Raw genomic sequence first — 22,258 nt, 5'->3', positions numbered from 1 at the left:
ACCAAAGAGAAACTGAAGACTAGTAAACAGCTGTAAAGGAAAACTAAACTAAAAAATGCAACTATCTGGTTTTGTTGTCTTTTGGTCAATCTGGATAAAGAAAGATCTCCTTGAACTGTTTCTGAGGACTAAAACATCCAATGCAAATTAATAAATTTTGTGGATGATACGAAGTCAGAACACACTTGAAGAATCAGATGACCTTGAGAGTTAAGGTAACAGAAATGGAATTAATTTTGATAGAACAGACCATTGCATGATGCCTTGCAGAACTAATAGAGCCTCATAATTTGGAAAAAAAACAGAGGAGTGAGATATATGGGAATGTTCGCTTGCCACTGAAAGTTTCTGCTCTGTTCATATTATGCAGCTCTAAGAAGGAGAAAGATGGCATTAGGATGTTTGTTCCTGGGGAGAAAGGGAAAAGTGCATTTCACTACTGCGATAATCTCTGGGCCAGAACATCAGTACCAGACATCCACACTCAGGAAGGAAAAACTGAAACAAAGCAGATGCAGACCAGGGCTCTCAGGATGACCGGAAAAGAGAAAAGCTTGGCTTACTCAAGCTATCAAACAAATGCTGAAAGAGGATTGGGTTGCTCTCCACAAATATGGCTTAAGGATGAGGGAGGTTAACAGTGCAGAAAAAGAACAATGTAAGCGAAATACCACTAGCACAAGAACAACAGTGTCTACAGTGACTGAAAATACAGTTATTTGATTTTCTGAAGCTCCTTCTAATTGCTTTGGCAGATTAAAAATACCTAACAGCTTTATAAATTGAACAAGATTCATCTTAAAAAGAGTACATTATACTGCTGCTAGAAACAGTATGAATTTTCTTTCAATGACACAGGAACTCCTTTCTAGTCCTATTTCCTGTCATTAGAAAAAAAAAGTAAGATTTTCCAAACAGACTGTCTTATTGTGATGGTGTGCTCCCCCCACCTCCCCAGCCTGACTTTATCTCCTGTAACCCTGCCCCAGCAATAAGCACCTGCGGCGGTCATGAAGGGTGCATCTGGTCGTGATGACAAAGTGGATTTGGGGGAGACAGATAACAACAGAACAGCCAAGGGCTAACTTGATCAATATGCCCACCTAACCACAGTAACAATACTGTGGTCTATATGCAAATATGAGTATAAATCAATCACCTTACCCCTATAAATAGTGAATAGCCCAAGAGCCCGATGAGCTGTCCTGTACAACAGTGGGCTGTATGCCAGGATCTCCCCTTGAATAGGGACGCCTCTCAAGGTTACTCCTCGAGGTTGAAAGATTCCTTGCCGCAACAGATTCTCAGTAAGTGATTAATAGCATACTAAACTTTGAAGCTTCCCTAAGATTATATCTTAGATCGATTGTGCACATATAATCCTTTAGACATAAACTGTTCACCAAGTCTGGGACTAGGATTGGATCCAGCCACACCTAGACTCATCTCTGAGAAGGAGTTTAGAAAGCAAGAAGGTCCTCTCTGAACCTTGTGACTCAATGAGAGGGTCTCCCTGACAGTTTTGCACCAAGTGCACCTTGCCATCAAATCTTGTTAAACCACTGTCGCATTTATTATCAAATTTTGTGAAAATCGCTGGTTTCTATCAATAAATATATTGCTGTTCCTCTCTTACGAGTGAAGTGCATCAGTCCATATGTAACACTTATAAATCAATGTCTTCTCTCTTCCATCACTGCTTGAGAAATACACTGCAGAGCTACGCTACCACAGCCTGCAAGGACCATTCACTGGACAAAGAAGAAGCCAGTATCTTGCAGCAATATGCTAAGACTTCTGTTTAAGCAGGGTAGTACCAGCCAGCAACCTTTCCCAAACGAGTTTTCAGCTGAATAACAACTTTCAGGGGGCCAGGAACTGAAAATTCAAGTATGCACAGAAGCAAATGTGAACTAAGTTAAGAGATGGCATAGTCTTAACTTGTATTTATTCAATCACAATTGACTTCTTTGATATAATAGATCATTAGCATTTCCTTAATTATAGGGCTATCAACATTGTCCATACTTAAGACTCATACTTTCATTCAGAACAACAGCCCACATGTTATTGACTGATTTTTTTTCCATATTCATTGTTTATATGTACTAATTAGATCGTGTAAAAATTAGGAAAGTTATTTGACTCAAGTGAATCTTTCATCTTTAATCCACATACTTAGGAAGGAAACCTATTTTCACATAATTTCTCTCCTTCAAGCATGTATTCTTACAATAGTCTTAATTTCTACATAAGGCAAGTTTATCCTCTGTAGTTTCAAAGCAAACAAAAATTTGGACTTCAGAAAGAAAACATTTCAAAACAAAATGGCACATCAAGAGAGAAAATCCCATTATTCTTGTTGCTCTAAATCCATGCCTTCAACTTGTTTAACCTGGGTTTTCAGTTACTTATGAGAACAGATGTGAATTTGTCTCAGAGAAAAATGACTGATGATAAAAGACTACCAGTTGCCACAGAATGCAATCTCTAGCACAAACTGGAAGAAAAATGAATTTGATTAGGAAACTGAGCAAAAGGTAATTTAAATCCTAAGAAAATTTGCAGTGCTTTGACATGAAGCCTCTAGTTACACTGAGTCACATTTCATCACGGTGGAAACATATAAAAAGAAGAAATTACCATCTCTGCAGAACAGCAGAACAAGAAAACTAGGGGTAATGGCCTCTAAGGTTTCTGTACTTTTCTAACAATATTTGCATTTGGCTTTTGATTTCAGAGAACCAGCACACTCATAAGAAATACCCACATATTACCAGAAATAATATGCTACAAACAATTTATTTTTAGGAGTTAAGTCAAGGCAGATAACTTCTACTTAGTCTTCTTATGCATAACATATTCCATCTGAATTTCAGGACAGGAAATAAAAAGCTGACTGAGCACCTGTATTATATCAACAGAGTTAATGGTGAATAACCACAGTCACTTTGAGAACATTGTTCAGAACAAAACCATTACTCATTTTTCACTTGCATTCCATGAATTCCCTGTCTCTGCCTGTAATCTTACAGCATCTCATCACGTGAGGTCTTGAGAGACAAGAACTATGTGCCGGTGCTTATTTTAGCTTCTTAATCCCTAACAGTGACTTTCACAAAGTGTTCTTTAAAGGGACAATAAGGTCAGAAACTACAAATCAAACAAATGGCTTTCATGAATTAAAAATAAAGTACTACAGATCAAATATACCTATCAAGTACACATAAAGCTGTGATTTTTTGTACTGAATGTAGTGTGTAACCCCTCAAACTTAAGTTATCCCAATATATAAGTATACAAAAAGCCCCACTTTTTCTTACTGTAATGAGTAACAGAGGATAATTTGCTGATCCAACCAGTTGCTCAAGGACCATCTGGACGAAGGTTACCTCAAGCCAAGGTTAAACATTATAATTGCTTGTATAATAAGAAAAGCTTTATCGCAATGTTAAGATTTATGTATTATGCATCATTATAATGAAACACAAGCTGTATTTTATATAAACGATAAGAATATGTCAGTGTGAATAGACCCATATTGTGTAGCTGTTAGTGAAGAAGCAATATTCGGCTAATTAAACGGTCTTGTTTGCCATATAAGGAAATATTTTAGGTTAAGCAAGTATGTATGGTGGGTAAACAGTGAGTGGGCTCTACGGAGGGGAGGGGGGGGGTCACGTCTTACCCCGAGAAGGGAGAATATGGCCTTCCTCCTAGCAACAAGGGATCGAACCTATGAAGAGACCGGAGAAGACCACGACATCCTGGAACTAAAGAGACTATAAGAAGGGGGCTCTAGCAAGTGTAAATTTGCGAGCCCTTGGTGGAGCTGTGACTCCCCAGCCACCCAGTGCTGCTTTTGCTTTCCTACCTTAATAAATATTTGATGAATCCATTTTGGACTTGATTCGGTTCATTTCAACTATAACATTACCAAAGAATGTCATGCACATCAGAAACAGTACATTCTGTTAAGAAATACACACAAAGCATACAACTATATTACACCACAGGCAAGAACAACAGTGCCTCTCAGATCACATTTAGTTTGATTGTGCTTGCGTTAACATTTCCTCAAAACTTAAGTGCGGCAAGAAAGAAAAATAATCCACAGGCTGAACCTTGCAACCTGCTCAGCCAGCCTGCCACTCATGCTCCAGCAGGCAAGGGTATGAAGATACCACTAACCTGCCTAACCTCTCACTGCTCAAACTAAAAGGGTGTCTACCAGAATAAAGAGTTACTGGCTTCCTACTTTGTAGTCCCAATGACTCAATATAACACTGCAGAAATACTGTGCACAGAGGTAACTAGCTTCTTGCTTTTGCATGTGTGCTGCAGCAGTGTTTACTCTTAGAATTATTTGCATTGAATAATTTTCCCAGGAAACATAGGTTTAGCTTACAGGGTACATGGCAACCTTGTATAATCATCAGGCTCAGAGTTTACGCTCTTCTATTCAGTTTCCAAAAACACTGCCTCTGCCAGTTACAAAAGGCAGGCTGTGCTTCTCTGGTAACCAAGACATTTTCCTATTCAATGCTTTGCAAATTATGAAGAGTAGCTGTCAGACATACCATTTCAAGTAGGTAGAGAAGGAATAGATATTGTTTCTTTTAAAAGGCAGGATCTGATTTGTCTCAGCAGTAGCAAAATAAAGACCCGTCATGCAAACAAGGTGCGCATGTGTCGGAAGTAGACAGGCATCACAAGATCAGATGCATATGCACTATTGATATTTCTTTCAACTTTATCACAAGTATTTCTACTACAAGAGAATCACAGAAAAAAAAAAAAAAACAGGAAAAACTTGAAGATTTAAGCAGGGCATACAATATTGCACAAAGTGTACCAGGTGTCAGAATTTTCTCCCATGAAAAATGGATTAAAACTGTACAGAAATCCCAGAACAAAAAAGGCAGCCTATTGCAAGAATCAGTGGTTTCCTTGAACTTAGCTAGAGAATTCCTTTCTGAATTATCTTTACCACTTTTGTTGCCTAAATTTTCTCAAAATACACAGGACCCATGTGACTCACTGACTTGGATGCAGTGTTTATCAGCTAGATCAGGTGACGTAGACAACGTCATCCTCTTCCCATCCTCTAGGCCATACATGCTACAGATTTGCAACTGATGGAAATACTCTGATTTAAATCATGCAGGCTGACATTTTCCCTTTGCATTAGGAAGACTTACAGCTTTTTAAGATCAACACTTCTTGATGTTCATCTGGACTTCACACAGGACTTCGGCCACTTGAAATTAAGAGAAGGACAGTAATGACTCCAGTTCTGGTTGCTATATCAGACCCATCAAGGGCAGACTGCAGAGTTGTTAGGTTGCCAGCTGGCACTGTGCCTGAGGTCTTTGAGGTTCTGTGCAGGCCATTTGGATCTTCTCTAAAAGTCTTGCCTACAAAGCTGGAAAGTGGAAAGCCAGTGCAAATAAACACTATTTAGCATTTGCATTTACCAACCTTATTGGAAGGCTTAGACAATAACCTCCTGTGTTATCAACACTGCTGCTTCAATGTCTTTGCAACAGCTTGCACTGCAACAGAACCATGAAGGGACAGGAAGAGCCTAGAGGTACTCCAGTGCTTTCTCACTATGGGCCTGTTACTTGAAAACCACGTAATTTTTACCAGTTTAGATCTTTCTCCAACTGGAATTGCCATGTAGCCTGATAGGAGTGGAAGAAGCAATGTCAGCAAGTTCAGCTGAAGGACAGAAATCACTCATGACCTCGGTTGCTGTGAGCATCGTTGCTTCCAATTTTTTTCTGACCGCCAAAGGTGTGACTGAGAAGCTTGTGAAAAAACAGCACAGAAACAGAGGACAACACTCCAGCCAGATGGCATGCAAAGGCTCCTCCAACAGACTGGCTCTGCGGGATGAAGCTTGCATGGAGGCTTCCAGATGGAAGAACTCAACCCAGAGTCCTCCAAATCCATATGTTGCAGCACATCATATCACTCCTTGACACAATACAGCAGTAGGACAAGCAAGCAGATCCTAAAGTTCAGTAAGGAAGACTTTGGTTTATGAACTTTGTGCAAGAGGTATAACCCCCTGCAGAGAAAGATGAACAGGAGAGAGCAGAGCTTCTTCTACAGAGGGTCCAGATCAAGGGGTCAGCCCCAAACCTGAAGGGTAAGTCTCTCTCTGCTTTTAGCTAAGAAAAAATAGCTAAACAGCAAAGGAAAAATAAATCTAAAACAAGATTCAAAACTGTTTTAAAGTACACTTTGATTTGCAAACCAGCACTGGCCACTTACTGAAAAAAGCCCACACAACTCAACCAGGAATGTGGACAGGAAGGAGGATTTCATCTAACATCCCTAGGTGGGGCGCACAGAGGGAGCCCTAGGCTGGCCACAATGCCCATGTGCCATTGCTCAACTTTTAGATGTAGAGAGCAAAGGCGGGGCACGCAGCGTACAGAAACAGTCCCCAGGCAAGCACGCAAGGCAGAATTCTTTTATAGAGGACAGGGCATGCACAGGCTGCTGAAAGCGGAGCTCATCATTGATAAATGCTCAAAGGCATGCTCTACGTAGCCTGTGACTGGCAAAGAATAATATGCTAAAAGGAACATTTCATAAATAAACAATTTGGAATATTAAAGTCCAAACAAAACTACCACTTTAAAATGATAACAACCACCTCCTCCCAACACCTAGTAAAATCTCTCAACATAGCTTCAAGATAAAAATCACAGAGGAGGAGAGGATGATATATTTTGTAGTTAAAAACCAAACCAACTAATCAACCAAAGCCAATTGTAGAACCCCCCCCCAGCCGATTCTGTACACTGTAAGAATCAAATGCAACTTCAAGCTGCAATGTGACTTTTGCATTAGTCATAAGTAAACATTAGTTCCTGAAGATTGATGGTACACAGGTTGTTTTTTTTCCCCCCACCTCCCCCCTCTCCCCCAAATATAAACTGACATTTACTTAAGTTGGCCAGATCCTCAACTGGCATAAAAATAATCCTCGACTCCAGTGTAGTCACTGTTAAACCATGCTGAGTTACACAAAATAAGTTTTAGACTCATCACACCCATTACAAAGCTAAAGCTTTATCTGTGGTTTGATCTTCTTGGCAATTTAACCTCAATGTTTGCTTAGTCATAGAATTAAAACCTGCATGTACACATGTATGAACTGGCTAGTGCAATAAGTGAAAAACATGTTGCTTTATTGAAATATTGTGACTGTAATTTTGAAGGCCAACATTACACAACGATAGCTCTGGTGCTTGCTGTGCCTCAGCTCCATGAACATGATCCATTTTATTTTCTTACAGAATAAAGACAACTAACGCTTTATTGATAAAAAGTGTTTCACCCTTTTTGATGAAGTGTCCTCAATGTTTTCTCAGATGAAACATACCAAACTACGTAAACTATAGACAGTTTAATACGGCCAAGCTTGCATTCCTGTAACATAGCCAAGCTGTAATTGCTTTGGGAACCAAGATCAGAATCAGATTCAATGCAAGATCTTAAATGCACAAGCCTTCAACATATCCTAAAAGTTACAGCATTTCAGATCCTCACAGGGGCTAAGACAGGAACTGAGAACTTGTGGTAAAAACCTGTACATTAAGGCACGCCTCTAGTTTTTGAGCAAGCAGCTATGATCTGCACACAAGCCTTGCACAGGACCCTTCCAGTTACCACTTGTGTACTGGCACACCACCTCACTTCCCAGCTTCCCCCCAGTTCGCATTCCCATATTGCCTTCCCTCTCAAAATGCACACTGATCATTCAAGTTTGGCCAAATAGATTCTTTCTTTCTAATGTAATGCCCACAAAATGTAAACCACAATTTTTCTTCAGGTGAAGAAGAAATTTTAAGTCCGCATATGTATTCTTGAAACGAGAGGTTTCAATTCATGCTACCTTCTCTAGTGCAGTCCTGAGCTAGAGGGGTGGAGCAATATGGAAACAAGTTTCGCTCATTTCTTTAGCCACTGTTCCTTTTAAACTATCTCCATACTGACAGTTAAAAGCAACCCTCCCTTCATAAAAAACAGCTGCACACTTCAAACATTTCATTTCACAGCTTTTTTCCATCTTTTATCTCTACACAATCTGCCTACGAAACAGCTTCTTCTTTCCAAGTCACACAGCGTGTGGAACAAAGCCAGCCTCTCAAGCGCAACGGGTTTAACAGACACACAGATCTGCAGTAGTCAGTGTTTTGAAATGCTCTTTTCAAACCCTTTGGGGAAATTAATTATTGAACAGCCACGTGTCAGAGATATTTGTCTCACATTTGAAGGCTCCTCTTATCCTTCTTCCCCAAGGAATTTAGCAATACTCCTACGTTTCAACAAACCAGCGGTTCCTCGTGGCAACAGGACCAGTCAGTGCAGATAACAATCAAGCAGGCATTTCCTCCTGCTCCTCTTCCCCCCAGGACTGCTCCCCAGGGCAAGCACACAACTCCTTGTTTAAGACCTAATGAGGCACCGAAGGGAGCAGCAAGAATGACCTTCCAATTGTAATACCAGAATTCAGTAGAAGTGCTCTTCCAGACAGAGAAGTTGGTCCCACAGGTTTGTTCTACTAACATTTATTTTTCATATCTCAAGAAAGACATCCTACAAGAGTACCCACCTGCAACAGGCACTGCTCATACATGAGAGTAGACAACCTTCCTATCCCTTCTTTGTTCTTCCCCGTTTAAAAACGCAATCATGATTACCATACTCTTCTACAGCAACAAATCAATGACACAAACTGGAAATAAAGGAGAGACTCCAGCATCCTGACTCTTACTCTTTTTATGAAGGCCAGAGACGGTATTACCATTCCAACCCCATTTGCGACAAAGTACTCACCAGTATTTTCAACCTTCTCATATTGTTCACAGGAACCACCTTACAGTCCTGAAGATTACTACAGCACTCCAGTATCCTACATAACACAGGAAGAACCTAGCATACCACTGCTCTTAATAGAGGTCCAATTCCCATCTTTCCAACATAGAAAAATAACTTTGCAAGGACTTATCTACATGGCACAGACATCAAGTAGCAGCACATCAGGTCCTGCCTTCCACATTAACTTTAAGTCAGTAAATCCAATAGTGTAACCCACACAGCTTGGGATGCTCCTGGGACATTGTTTGCCCTTCTGCTCTCCTGCACTTGCATAACAATCTATTTATCAATCATCATTTGCTTTCCACATGAACAAATCTATCACTCCTTATCAGAATAAGGCCCGTATCTCAAAGACCCATGCATCCGCCATTCCAGCCTTGCTAATTCTCACCTGAGGACTGCATACACATACAGGAAGCTACAAGCTATTGCCATACAACTAAGGAAATTAAAATCACCCTTCAGGAAACCTTGAATTTAAGGCATGAATTAATGCAGATTTCTAGCACTAAGTCAGAGCCTGTGAAGACACAAGGAAGACAAACTCCATGGTAAGCTTCAATCCAACTAGAAATCTTCTGAACTCTCAGAATTTAAAAAAATACTGAAAATCTAGTGTCAAAGGAAAATGTACTGTGGTCTCAATTTTAAACTCTAGGTTAGACTAAGAACATCTAGAAACTAAAGAGGTATGTCAGCTATCTTGCCTGTGTATCTTCCTCCTCCTTTATGAACACAAAAGGCAATACATGTTCAAATAATAAATCCTTAATTGATATATTTTGGTGAGTAGGACAACTCATTGATAACAATTCAGATGAAATCAGTTTGCATTCAATTTCTGAAAATATAACCCAATCCAGCCAATGAAAGCACTTTTCTGAATACTGCAAGGTTAACATCCTGCCACGCTATCTTTTGCCTTTGTACAAAGAATAGCATTATAAAAGTCTATCAAATAGGCCCTACAGATAAATAGTTTGAGTTTGAAGGAAGTAACAGATTCTTTAGTTCTGTATAGCTAGCTTGCCAATATAGAGTCCTCAGCAAACTACAGAGTATTAGCACATTGCACATCTTTAGATGAGACACCATATGAGCTAGGGAAAAAGCCTAGAAAATGTCAGAGAATGGTATGAGTTTATTTGCTTTAAGAAAAAGAAAAATCCAATAAAGGACTCTCCAGAGCATTCAAGAGTGGTACAGGAAAGGAGCTCCTTTACAGCAGCAAATCTATGTTAATGAGACCCCCTGTCAAAAGCCTCACAGCTGCAGATCTCCCACGCTTCCCCAAAGTAAGCATCTTTACAAATGACAGCAAGAAATTAAGTCTGTACAATCACTCTGTATATTTCCTTACCTAACACAGGCAGCAGATACATGCATTCATCAAAATCTTTCATTAGCAGTACATATTGATTCCTGGATTTTTTTGTTTTACCAGAGCCATGTAAGTACCAATGAGCAGTAAGAAATTTATGTACAATGGAAAAACCCTCATGTATTAGGAAGATCACTTGTTTTTTAACTTTCAAAGAAAACCCCACACTCAGAGATGCAATATACTGGAGAGTCAACTTAGAATTGAAGAATAATCAGAATGAAGTGTACTTCCCGCTTCTTTAACACCATGAGAGAAAGGAAGTGGTAGTTATTGACACTCCAATGCAATTTGCTTGAGTACAAAAAGCACACAGATCTAAAATACTAATAAAAGTAGGCTAACAGAAGAGCAAAACAATCTACCCACAAATAATCTCTTATACTTGTGTCCCTTTGTTGCTACTTATTTTGCTTCAAACATTATTTCAGCAAGGACAAAAATGGGTCTGGCAAAAGGGTAACTGCCTCCCCAAAACCAAGCTGGTGAAAGAATTGGTTTGCACACATTTCCATTTGGTTCCTTATCCAGACTTAAAGGATTCCTACTTCTGCACACAGTGTTTGAAGAAACATGTTTAAGCATAGACTACGCCAAGATGGATGTAAAGAATATTCAGCAACATACATGTAGATTGTCCGAGAAGACCCTGCTACCTTGCAAGAGTCTCCAAAGTGAGAAAACAGCATAATCCTCAAGCAAGAAGCTTTAACCAGAAGGATGCAAACATGTCACACTAAAAAAGCACTGAGCCATAGAGGAATACCAAGCATGTGCACTCAGAAGCTCTTTCATCTCAAGTGTCACGCTGAAAGACCTCAAGTACTTGCTGAAAGGAAATACTACTTACTACCGGTTTGGAAAACCTCCTGCAAAAAGTTACTCAGACACCAGATACTTTCACTGGACCAGCTGCTGAAGTCCCAACAAGCCCAAAAATCTACTCCACAACAACTTGCTGCAAGGTGACTTCATGCTATTGGTAGATGGAGAATCACCTAGTGTTGCACATTGCTCAGAAGGCAGCAGGGAGGTAGAAGATGTAGCCAACCAATAGCACACTGCACCTCATTTGGATGTTACACCAGTAGATATACTTCCTGACCAAACACAGGAGAATTCAAAATTCCCTCAGTAGTTCTGCCTGTGGAGGTAGTGTTCTTCCCCAGACAGGGTTGGATTACTGCTAGTTTGTATTTGCTTGTAGCTGGTGATGGTGATCAATGAGCTACTCTCTGCACCTTTGCAGGAAGGTTACATAGGACCAAGAAGCTATCCTTCAGATTTGGTACCATCTTAGCAATTAAAATCAGCCCTATAGCTAAACTGGGGTTTCTACTACTATGCAGTGGCTCTTAAGGAGAATTTGATCCTCTGATTGTGATATTTACCCTTAACGAATAAACAGCTGTAGCATGAAACTTGTACAAACATTAATGTTTTCATACTCTGTGCTATGACTTGGATCACTAGATATCACGTTTCTGAGTTATGTCGTATCAGATGGAAGTACTTGCATAGAATTATAGAATAGTTTGGGTTGGAAGGGACCTTTAAAGGTCATCCAGTCCAACCTCCCTGCAATAAGCAGGGGCATCTTCAACTAGATCAGGCTGCTCAGAGCCCCATCCAACCTGACCTTGAATGTTTCCAGGGATGGGGCATCTACCACTTCTCTGGGCAATCTGTTCCAGTGTTTCACCACCCTCAGTGTAAAAAATTTCTTCCTTATATCTCGTCTAAATCTACCTTCTTTTAGTTTAAAACCATTGCCTCTTATCCTATCGCAACAGGCCTGCTAAAAAGTTTGTCCCCACCTTTCTTATAAGCCCCCTTTAGTACTGAAAGCACACAATAAGGTCTCCCTGGAGCCTTCTCTTCTCCAGGCTGAAAAACCCCAACTCTCTCAGCCTCTCCTCATAGGAGAGATGTTCGATCACTCTGATCATTTTTCTGGCGCTCCTCTGGACCTGCTCCAGCATGTCCATGTCTTTCCCGTGCTGAGGGCTCCAGAGCTAGACTCAGTACTCCAGGTGGGGCCTACAAACACTCCAGATTTACCCCAGTTCAGGAATCTAGGAAGCTTGCTGGCCAGATCTAATGCTTAGCAAGAGGTGCTGCAAACTTTGTGATGTGAGAGGCTAAACACCAAACAGAATGTGGTTCACCTTCTATTGCTTCCCTGCCATCCCTCTCTCCAGTCTGCAGGCTATCACCATCACCCTTCTTCAGATCAGGAATCTGAGGCAAGAAAAAAAAAGGGAAAATGAAGACAAGGAAACTCTACAAAGGCTCCAGCAACAGCAAAATACAATCAGTGACAGTGAAGATGCTCTTTTCATTAAAGATCAGACTAAGTACTCTCTAGCTCTTCACCAGTCTTGGATAGAAAGCATTAGTACCAAAAGTATTTTTCACATCCATTTTCCTAGAAAACAGTCTCTTTCTCCTAAGAGCTGGTCATAACAGATGATATCCCTTTTAGGTTAATTAGGAACACTGCTAAAGGTCATGCACAGATGTCATTCAATCACACCGTCATGAACAGAACAGCACTACGCTCACGCAGCATGCCTGCAATCAGCACATGCTCTTCGTTGATCCACTAAAGCTCACTGTCGATACCTGAACCACTATGAAATCTGGATAACAATGCCTGCAAGTGGCATAAAATTAGAGGGATTGAAATGTTATTAGTTCATATAGCAAGTTAATGGCAGTCAGGAAAATATGGAGGCATTTGCTAGGCACTGCAGAAGACTTATTCATAGTGATGACTATAATTCCGCTAACACAATCTGGAAAAAGGGGAGTTCAAGCTGTGATGGATGCAGGGAACAAAAACATTATCTTACTCTACCAGCAAACTAATGCAGAACCTGCTGCAGTGATTGGTTCCTTCAGTCTTTCCAAATTAGAGAAGTTCAAGATTTGGTGTCAGTGGGGAACTGTACAGATAACCAGCAGCATTGTCACAAGCACATAACAGGTATAAAAGAGTATTAAGAAGCAGGCTGGAAGAAGGTGTTAACAAATTAGATGACACTTTAGAGAAAATGATTTCTACGCTAACAAAAAATCTACATTGTCAAGGCAAATGAAACAAATAGTTTTTGAGGGCAAAACTCATTTCAGGGTGAGAGAGATCTACCTGGACCCGTTGGAAGGCTTCGAAAAGGAAATCAACCATAAGAGCAAATATGATCTAGCAGAATGATGTGTATGCTCATACGTGGTCATGCACCCACAAGCTTGCGCCACAATAATTCAGGCAACTCAACAGTAGGATACTGGGGCACATGCCATCATATGACAAGAGAATACTCAGCAACAAAAAGAAAACACTTCAAAATCATATCCACAAACAAAAATGGCGTGATCTCCCTGCTACCCCTAAAATGGATCCTGACTGATTTTATGAAGGACATTATACAGCCTATCACTTGAAGAGCCAAGAGATTCATATTTCAGTATTATGGCATACATCCCTAAGTCTACTTTCCAGCCTCTCACCCCTAGAATAAGACTCACACCCCAGAATGAAGCAAGCAAGAGCTGGAAAACACACCAATACAGGCTGCAGTGTACTTCATTGCTTGAAACATTTAATGTACTGATCCCTTAGTATTATTTTGTGAACAAAAAAATTTTGTGAACACCCCTTGAGTCAGACATGTAAACACCTACTTCAGATTTGCAGGGAACATGAAAAGAAACCTAAGACTACATTACAGAAAAGAGGTATGGCAATGGTTTGTCTAGAGATACCAAAGGTAGCCCAAGTGCTGAGAATAAAATTGCCATGGCAGCATGCAGGCTGCAACAAACACCTCACTGCCTGGGTAGGTAGTTGGGCACCTGCCTGCTCAGATCTCCATGCTACCATAAATTCTGCTACTGAGGGCAGGATAGTTATCTAGATTAAAACTAAAATGGACGTTTCCTTAGTACACTCTGTTTCTACCGTCATCCCCATGGTGTGACTTGAGGGAAAACAAGAAGGCTAAGCTGATGGTCTAGCTCCCCAAAGGTTCAAATCAACATTTTCTCTTCGCGTGACCATCAAATTTGGCCTCCGATTTTCCCTCAGTATTTGTTGTAAACTTTTCGTAGTCTTTCCCGGTAGCTTCACATGGATGTGGTGTGCGGAACCAAGATTAAAAAAGGCTTATATGGCCAGAGAGCACTTCAGAAAAAGCAATTTTGCACACGTTGCTCAAAACAATGTTGCAAACAGGCTAAGAAAGCAGTCCTAAGTGCCCTGTGAAAGCTCTTTGCTACATTTATGTGTACAAGCATTAACTCAGTTTGCTTTATAAATAAAACAATACAGGATTATGTTAAGGACACTGTGGCTTACTTTGAACAACAGCAGACTGCTTCCTCTGCAGTCTAAGGTGGCAGTAGAGGGAAGTGGAGGAAGAAGTAAGCCCTGCCTTTCCAGGGCCCTCTTGCTTCCCACTTACTCAACTGCACCAGAGGAGAGAATTCTCCTCTCTGCCCCAGCACCACCTTGGTACAAACAACAAGCAAAATGGCTAAGGGCTCCTCTGAACTCCAAGGAGGCAGTGCATGCAGGGAAACAAAATAATCTTGAGGATTACTGTGGCCCTGGTCGTACCACAGAGCCTTATTTGGATGCCTAGTTCTCATGTTGCAAAGCCTATAGTTGTACGTCGAAGGAACTAGCTTTACTGTCTCATAATAGCCAGCCAAGATGATGAACTTGAAGCAGTTCTCAATTTCCTCTGGTTTTGTTTCCAGAAAGCTCAGTTGTAAGAAGAATCAGTTTCCATCTTGTTTTTACTGCAGTCAATGAGCAGGCATCAGGGTGCCTCTTTCCATGCAAAGAAGGGCCTTCCCCTCATAGGGATTTACAAACTGCTGCCTACATAATGTAACTTTACCCAGAGGCATAATAACACCCTTTTCATAGCACAAGAATAGGTATTAGTACTACTATAATTTATTTATGAAGGCAGATTAGAAGCTAAGCCAATTGCTTTTAAAACCCTTATGCACCTGTCCACAGGACTGTGCCATTGTTGGCAGCTCTTTTGTTTATGCAAAGTTCACCTGGTGCAGACAGTCAAGAGGAGGCCAGTATGCCACTCACCCTGGGAGCACAAAGTGGATCTCAGGACAAGGATAAACTAATTTTCCCCCAACACAGTGGCAGCAAGAGGACAAGTTATCAACCACCGCTCCACTCACAGGCAAATAGCTTCCTGAGTAAATACACCCAGCACCACTAAAGAAGCCGTTTGTCCTGTATGTGTATGTCCCATTCTCATAGCCTTGGCACATGGCAGAGTTATGTCCCAAACAGCCTGCAGGACCCCAGCACGCTCTGTTCACCCCAGAGCAGTACTGCCCCAGCCTACCAAACGCAAATGGGTTCAGGAAGCACAAACCGTTTAACCGCTTCCCCTCTGCCCCAGCAAGCTACGCAGCCATGTGCGCAAAGGGCACTAATACCCAAGACAACCTGTGTTTGGCCAACTTTACAAGCTAGTGCAGAAAAGCCGTGCATACCCTTTGTGGTGGTTTGTTGTACTCAGATAAGGGGGAAGAAGAAGATATATTCTGCACTGCCATCCAGCGTGACCTGGACAGGCTGGAGAGCTGGGCAGAGAAGAACCTAATAAGGTTCAACAAAAGCAAGTGCAGGGTCCTGCACCTGGGGAGGAAGAATGCCAGGCACCAGTATAGGTTAGGGGTGGATCTGCTGGGAAGTAGTTCTGAGGAGAAGGATTTGGGGGTCCTGGTAGACAGTAAGTTGTCCATGACCCAGCAGTGTGCCCTTGCTGCCAAAAAGGCCAATGGAATCCTGGGCTGCATAGGGAAGAGTGTGACCAGTAGGTCGAGGGAGGTCATTCTCCCCCTCTACTCGGCACTGGTGAGGCCACAACTGGAATACTGTGTCCAGTTCTGGGCTCCCCAGTTCAAGAGGGACAGGGAACTGCTGGAGAGAGTCCAGCGAAGGGCAACCAAGATGATTGAGGGATTGGAGCATCTCCCTTATGAAGAAAGGCTGAGAGAGCTGGGACATTTTAGCCTGGAGAAGAGAAGGCTGAGGTGAGACCTTATTACTACTTACAAATATCTAAAGGGTGGGTTGAAGGAGGATGGAGCCACACTCTTCTCGGTGGTTCCCAGTGACAGGACGAGGGGCAATGGGTGCAAGTTGGAACATAGGAAGTTCCGTTCCAACACACGGAAAAACTTCTTTACAGTTAGGGTGACAGAGCACTGGCACAGGCTGCCCAGGGAGGTTGTGGAGTCTCCTTCTCTGGAGATTTTCAAGACCCACCTGGATGCAGTCCTGAGTAATGTGCTCCAGGCAATCCTGCTTTAGCAGGGGAGTTGGACTAGATGATCTCTAGAGGTCCCTTCCAACTCTGAAAATTCTGTGATTCTGTGATTCCCACCTCTTCAAATTCAGGCACAAACAGCATCCATGAGAGCTGTGATGTATTCCATGCCAAGTGCTTCCTTTCTTGGCATATATCTTGGCTCTCAGTCTTTTGGAAAAAGAGACTGAGGATAAGATGTCCCTAAATTATTCAAAACTAAAAAATAAGATTGATTGCTTGCCCAGCCTTTGTTCTAATGCCGTCTTCCAAGCACACTTATTTTTAAATTTTTTATTGTTACTACCTTATTGAGGTTTGCAGTGTTCAATTTCCTTATTAGATGTGCACTCTGGAGTTCAGTATTAGGGTGAGTTTATCAGGGTTGTCATTCTACAACTGGGGGATTAACAGGCAGTTGAACCAGTGAATGAATATATACTTGAAGGCAGAAGATATTTTCTGAAAGTTAGAAGCCCAACGGTTTGGGGTTTTGTTCTGTTTCTTTAAACTTAAAGCACAACAGAGGGTGTGTAACCCTTACTAGTCTTTTAGCTCATTTCAAGACCAACACAGACAAAAGTCTGTTCTTTCAAATTGAATGTCCGCTCTCTGCAACTAACACTCTTCAGTAATGGTTGAGAAATACAAAGGAAGGAGGACTACAACTAACCATTGCCTTGTAGATATCTGTCAAATGGGACAATGGGAGCAAACAAGAAGAGTTTATTCACAGTAAAACATGAAAAGTATCTTGGAGATCCAAAAGCAACCCAAACTGCAATCTCATCAATGGCTAACACACCCTGTGGGCAGCAGGAGATTCGAGCTGAACAATGGCTGAACATTTACCCAATTGAAATTTCATTCATGGCGGAAAAATTGGTGATTTACCAGAACCAGTATTTTTTCATTTGCAACACTGCCATTAGAAAGTTCTCCCCAATGCTAATACAGAACGAAGCAGGTCAGTAGAGAAGCTAAACTCACCCTATCTGACCAACCCAGGATTCACAATTGGTTTGAAGAAAGGCAACAATTTCTCAACACCAATCATTGAAGGTAACTTGGTGTGTGCCATTACACCTGCTCTGTTCTATTAAAAGCAAGTTGTTGCTCTAGTGAATCCTTTCCACTGTAAATTCAAACTGGAAACCAGGTTTCTACCTCTTCTCTAACTTGCATTGATGAAGAGAAGTTTGAAGTCTATGGCTTTAGCCTGCTGGGTTGTCTGTCAGCAGTTACAGTGAGAAGCTGTAGTGTTGTTGCCATACTCACAATAGAGAAGTAGCAGCTCACACAGCTACATTGTCCTCAGCTACCAAACAACAGCTACTCCATACAGCCATTTTATGGTACAAAGCTGGCGAAGAGCACAAGAGCACAAGTCTTATGAAGAGTGGCGGAGGGAACAGGGGCTGTTTCATCTGGAGAAAAGGAGGCTGAAGGGAGACCTTCTACAACCTGAAAGGAGGTTGCAGATAGATGGGGGTTGGTCTCTTCTCCCAAGTAACAGGCAAGAGGACAAGAGGAAATGGCCTCCAGTTGTGCCAGGGGAGGTTTAAAATGGATATAAGGAAAAATTTATTCACCAAAAGCATTGTTAAGCAATGGGACAGACTGCCCAGGTAAGGGGTAAGTCACCGTCCCCGGAGGTATTTAAAAGACGTATAGATGTGGTGTTTAGGGACATGGATTAGTGGTGGACTTGGCAATGTTAGGTTTACAGTTGGACTCGATGATCATAAGGGTCTTTTCCAACCTAAATGATTCTACGAATAGTTTTAATTGAGCTAGTCTGGCTTGATGCATGTGAACAGATAAGGACCCCCAAACCAAGCTGAACTACTGAACTGAGAACAATTCATTAATCACAATAGCAGTTTAGCTTCCCATATACAGTATGACAGCAGACATTGCACATAGAGAAGTGAGAATATTATGTTCTTATATTAGAAAGGAGATAGGAAGAAAAGGAGTAGAAGAAAACTGCACCATTACTTGAAATACAAAAAGAACTTTCCCAGAGAGCATAGTGTCAAAGATTAATGCTCTCCCCTGCTGATTTTACGGAATCATTTATCTCTGCCTTTGATATCAAGTAGAAACTGACTAAACTTGCAAGATCTAAAGGCAGCTGCTGCTTTCATTCCATTCTTACATTAAGCCATGCCTGCTCTATTTCACACTTCAATTGACTTGGTGACTCAGGCTTTACCAGCCACTCAGAGCAACATGATGTTTCTCACTGTCCTGGTTTCAGGTAGGATAGAGTTAATTTTCTTTCTTGGGGTTGCTGTGTTTCAGATTTGGTATGAAAAGAATGTAAATTATGTATATTGCTTTAGTGGTTGCTAGGTGATGTTTATACTATTCAAGGACTTTTTTTCAGCTTCCCATAGAAGCTGAGGAGGAGCATAGACAGAACAATGGGATGGCCAATGGAATGTGCCGTAGCACTGATGGCATGCTTAGTATATAAATGAGGGTTGACCAGGGGGCAGGAATCCACCATCATGGCTTGCGGCAGGCTGGGCAACCAACTGACCAGGTGGCGAAAGTGACTTATATTGTATTACTTAATCTTGTATATTCTTTTAGCATCATCATTATTATTGTTATTTTCCTTTTTCTGTTATTGTTCTATTAAACTGTCTTTATCTCACAAGGTTTTTTTCCTTTCCTTTCCCTTTTCTCCCTCTTCTCCCTACCTTTCTAGGGGAGATAGGGGAGAACCGCACAGTGTGGTCCTAGCTGCTGGCTGGGGTTAAACTTCAACTTACCACCACAAAGCACATGCCTTTTTACATTCTTCAGGGCTAAACTTCGTTGTCTCAAACTGTAGGCTGTTTCCATGACTTTCATCAGACTCACACAGATCCAACTTAAGTTATTAGTCAGCACACCAATTGCCCCCAAAAGGCATTATCTTATACATAGACTACTACAAAAACACATCCTTTTTGATTAATTGGTCTACTGCATTCTTCAGCTCTTCCAAATACTTTTTCGAATTAAGTATAACTTTCACCTTTGCAAATATCACTCAGATAAGGGTGACTCATATCAAATGCTAGCTTGCTCTCCTGTAAATCTAAAATAACTCTCTTTAACCTAGAGATAGTTTGTTCTGAGCATGATTGAGCAAAAAATCTCACAACGCAACCTTTTCCAGTGGCATCAACACTGAACACTAGATCAGCAACCCTGAGTACAAAGCCATCTGCCCAACCAAGGACAAGCATGCAGTATTATTTGCTCTTACACAGTGACCAGCCTCCAGTATAGATGAGACTAGACTGAGGGCAGCTGAAGGATTCAGTCTGGAGACTCTAGAGTAGCTGATGTCTCTGCACTAAGCAGGCAAAAGGAAGAATGGGGCAGAAGGCATTGCTTGAAAAGTAATAATAATATACCTACATATACGTGTATGCAGCTGTACAGTATCTTCTACATTCCATGGCTTCAAATGTATACTATGCTACCAGGCAAAAGGCAAAAACCTGGCCACATTCATACTACTGTTCATACATACAAATGAATAGTACCTGCGAACTCACTACTTCAGGGACATACATATCCTCTTTTTATTACAGAAATAATAAAACAGCACCCCCAAATTATTCAGGCCTATACATGCTGATACTGCTTTGAAATTTAAGTCAAAAGTATGTTTAGAAAAATGCTTTGAATAGTTGCACATCTGAGTCACTGATGAGTGATAAATAATCTGTGGTGGCCTCCCATTTGAAGTATGTGGCAGATTTCTCCCTCAAACAGTTTCTTATGAATACTAACAAAGCTTTCCCTTTTCTGGTTCCTAGTTGCAGAACAGGTGACCTGAAGGAAACTGTTTTGCTGCATTTCTACAACACAGTTCTTAAACACTGTGTTGGAGGCCTGTTCAGTATGAAACCATCCATAACTCACTCGACATTGACAGTGACATCACACTTGAATAATATTTAGGCATGCACTTTGCAACAGTTCCATTTTTAGAAAGTACTTCTGAGTTTAAGAAAGTACTTCTGACTTTCAGAAGGCCCAGGGAAATCACTCTGGAAGTTGGACACATTTAACAGCACACTCCTAGCTACTGAACACAGGCACATTAACGTATTTTTTAACAGCTTCTGTGGAGAATGCTGTCTGCTCTAAACTGAGAGCAATTACGTGGAAGTCAGAAGTTGCACTGCAATATATCTGTGCTGAAACTGCAGTCATAGCTTTTTAAAAACAAATATATAAGCAGACTGATAATATCAAGATGACGACATGTGCTCTGATAATCCATTGTTGATGGGTGGATATTCTACCAACCTCCTACTAACAAAGAAGAAATTAATGGGTACAGGTCTCATTCATTCCACTGTAATTACCTGTTTAGTCAAGTGTTAGTGAATTGTCATGTGTCTCATCAGTTACAAAGGTCTGATCTTTCTTCAAGTAATATCCTGAGCTTATGCTCCCATCTGCCCCAGAAAATAAAAATAACTGCAATTCCCGCTTCTTTCAATGCTTACAGCCTACCTGCTGTATTCTACATTACAACTATACGTGTATACTGAATACATACACATACAGCTTAAGGTCTTAAATGCCTGTTCAAAGAAACAACAGTTTACAACTAATGTAAGAAAGAAGCACATGGAAACAAAAATTTTTCTTTTTTTCACTGCTATTTCCCAGTCCTGAATAGTATTTGCACATGAAACACTTAAACCAAGATCATAAACAAAACCATGCATGATAAAAAGATTGAAAGCATTATTGGAAGTGACTTGTTAACACTGTAAGCCTACAGATAATGCATCTCAGCAAGTTCAGCTATTATTTGGTCAATATTTCTCATTTGGCTTAATGGAACATGATTGATAGCCAAAGAAGAGGCATTCCTCAACATCCTGAGTCAAGCAACTATCCCAATACAAAAGAGCAAAACATTTCAGCGGAACAGGACATTTCAACAAAGCATACACCTCTTCGCACAAATGCAAGTGCTGTAGGATGCAGTAATGACCTTTCATTACCACATTAATGTCCTTCATTTCAAGGTTACTTTGAAATCTGTTTTAGAACTTTTCTACCAATTCCCTCAAGACAAAATACGAAAATACTTTAAAAAACAAAATGAAATCTTACGGCTTGAAATGCAGTAAGCCAGCCTGCAGTTGATCCTCCTGAACAGTTGCTTGTTGATTGGCCAAAGTATAAGAGTAAACAGTTGAATGAAGTTAATGATCAGTCCTGACACTATAAATATGTAGCAGATCAGAAGGTGGCAAATGAATTGAGATTTCAGAAAGCCAACGATGTCCATGATTTGCTGAGAAGGCAACAGTGTACCTTCAGACCCAAAATTCAGAAGACGACCTGCAAAACCAAACAGTATCAGTGGTTAGAGAGTGCATTTATTTCTATAACCAGACTGTTAATACAGACTTCCAGTTTTACACTTAAATACACTAAAACGAAAGCTAATTCTCTTGTAGAAGGCAGACTGATGACAATATTTGCAAAAGTCAGCACGGAAAGAGAATACATATTTCTGAATCAATTTACAAATTTTCACATTTCAGTCCTAATTCTGCAAAACCCATGAGCATATGGCTCCATTCCA

General features: G+C 40.9%; 1 protein-coding gene across 1 annotated transcript in view; it reads right to left on the bottom strand.

Moving 5' to 3' along the window:
- AGPAT4 (1-acylglycerol-3-phosphate O-acyltransferase 4) overlaps window positions 1-21,959 on the bottom strand; it is a 68,193-nt gene extending 46,234 nt beyond the window's left edge. The window contains exon 1 of the mRNA XM_009895531.1: window positions 21,781-21,959. Coding sequence (XP_009893833.1) covers window positions 21,781-21,958 — 178 coding nt within the window. The 5' untranslated portion in view covers window position 21,959. The remainder of the gene's footprint in view (window positions 1-21,780) is intronic.
- Window positions 21,960-22,258: the final 299 nt, after the last annotated feature.

Source organism: Charadrius vociferus, unplaced genomic scaffold, assembly GCF_000708025.1.
Source record: "Charadrius vociferus isolate BGI_N301 unplaced genomic scaffold, ASM70802v2 scaffold142, whole genome shotgun sequence".
In the NCBI taxonomy this organism is placed as follows: domain Eukaryota; kingdom Metazoa; phylum Chordata; class Aves; order Charadriiformes; family Charadriidae; genus Charadrius; species Charadrius vociferus.
The sequence above is the reverse complement of the archived record's forward strand: the minus strand, read 5'-3'. Positions and strand labels throughout refer to the sequence as shown.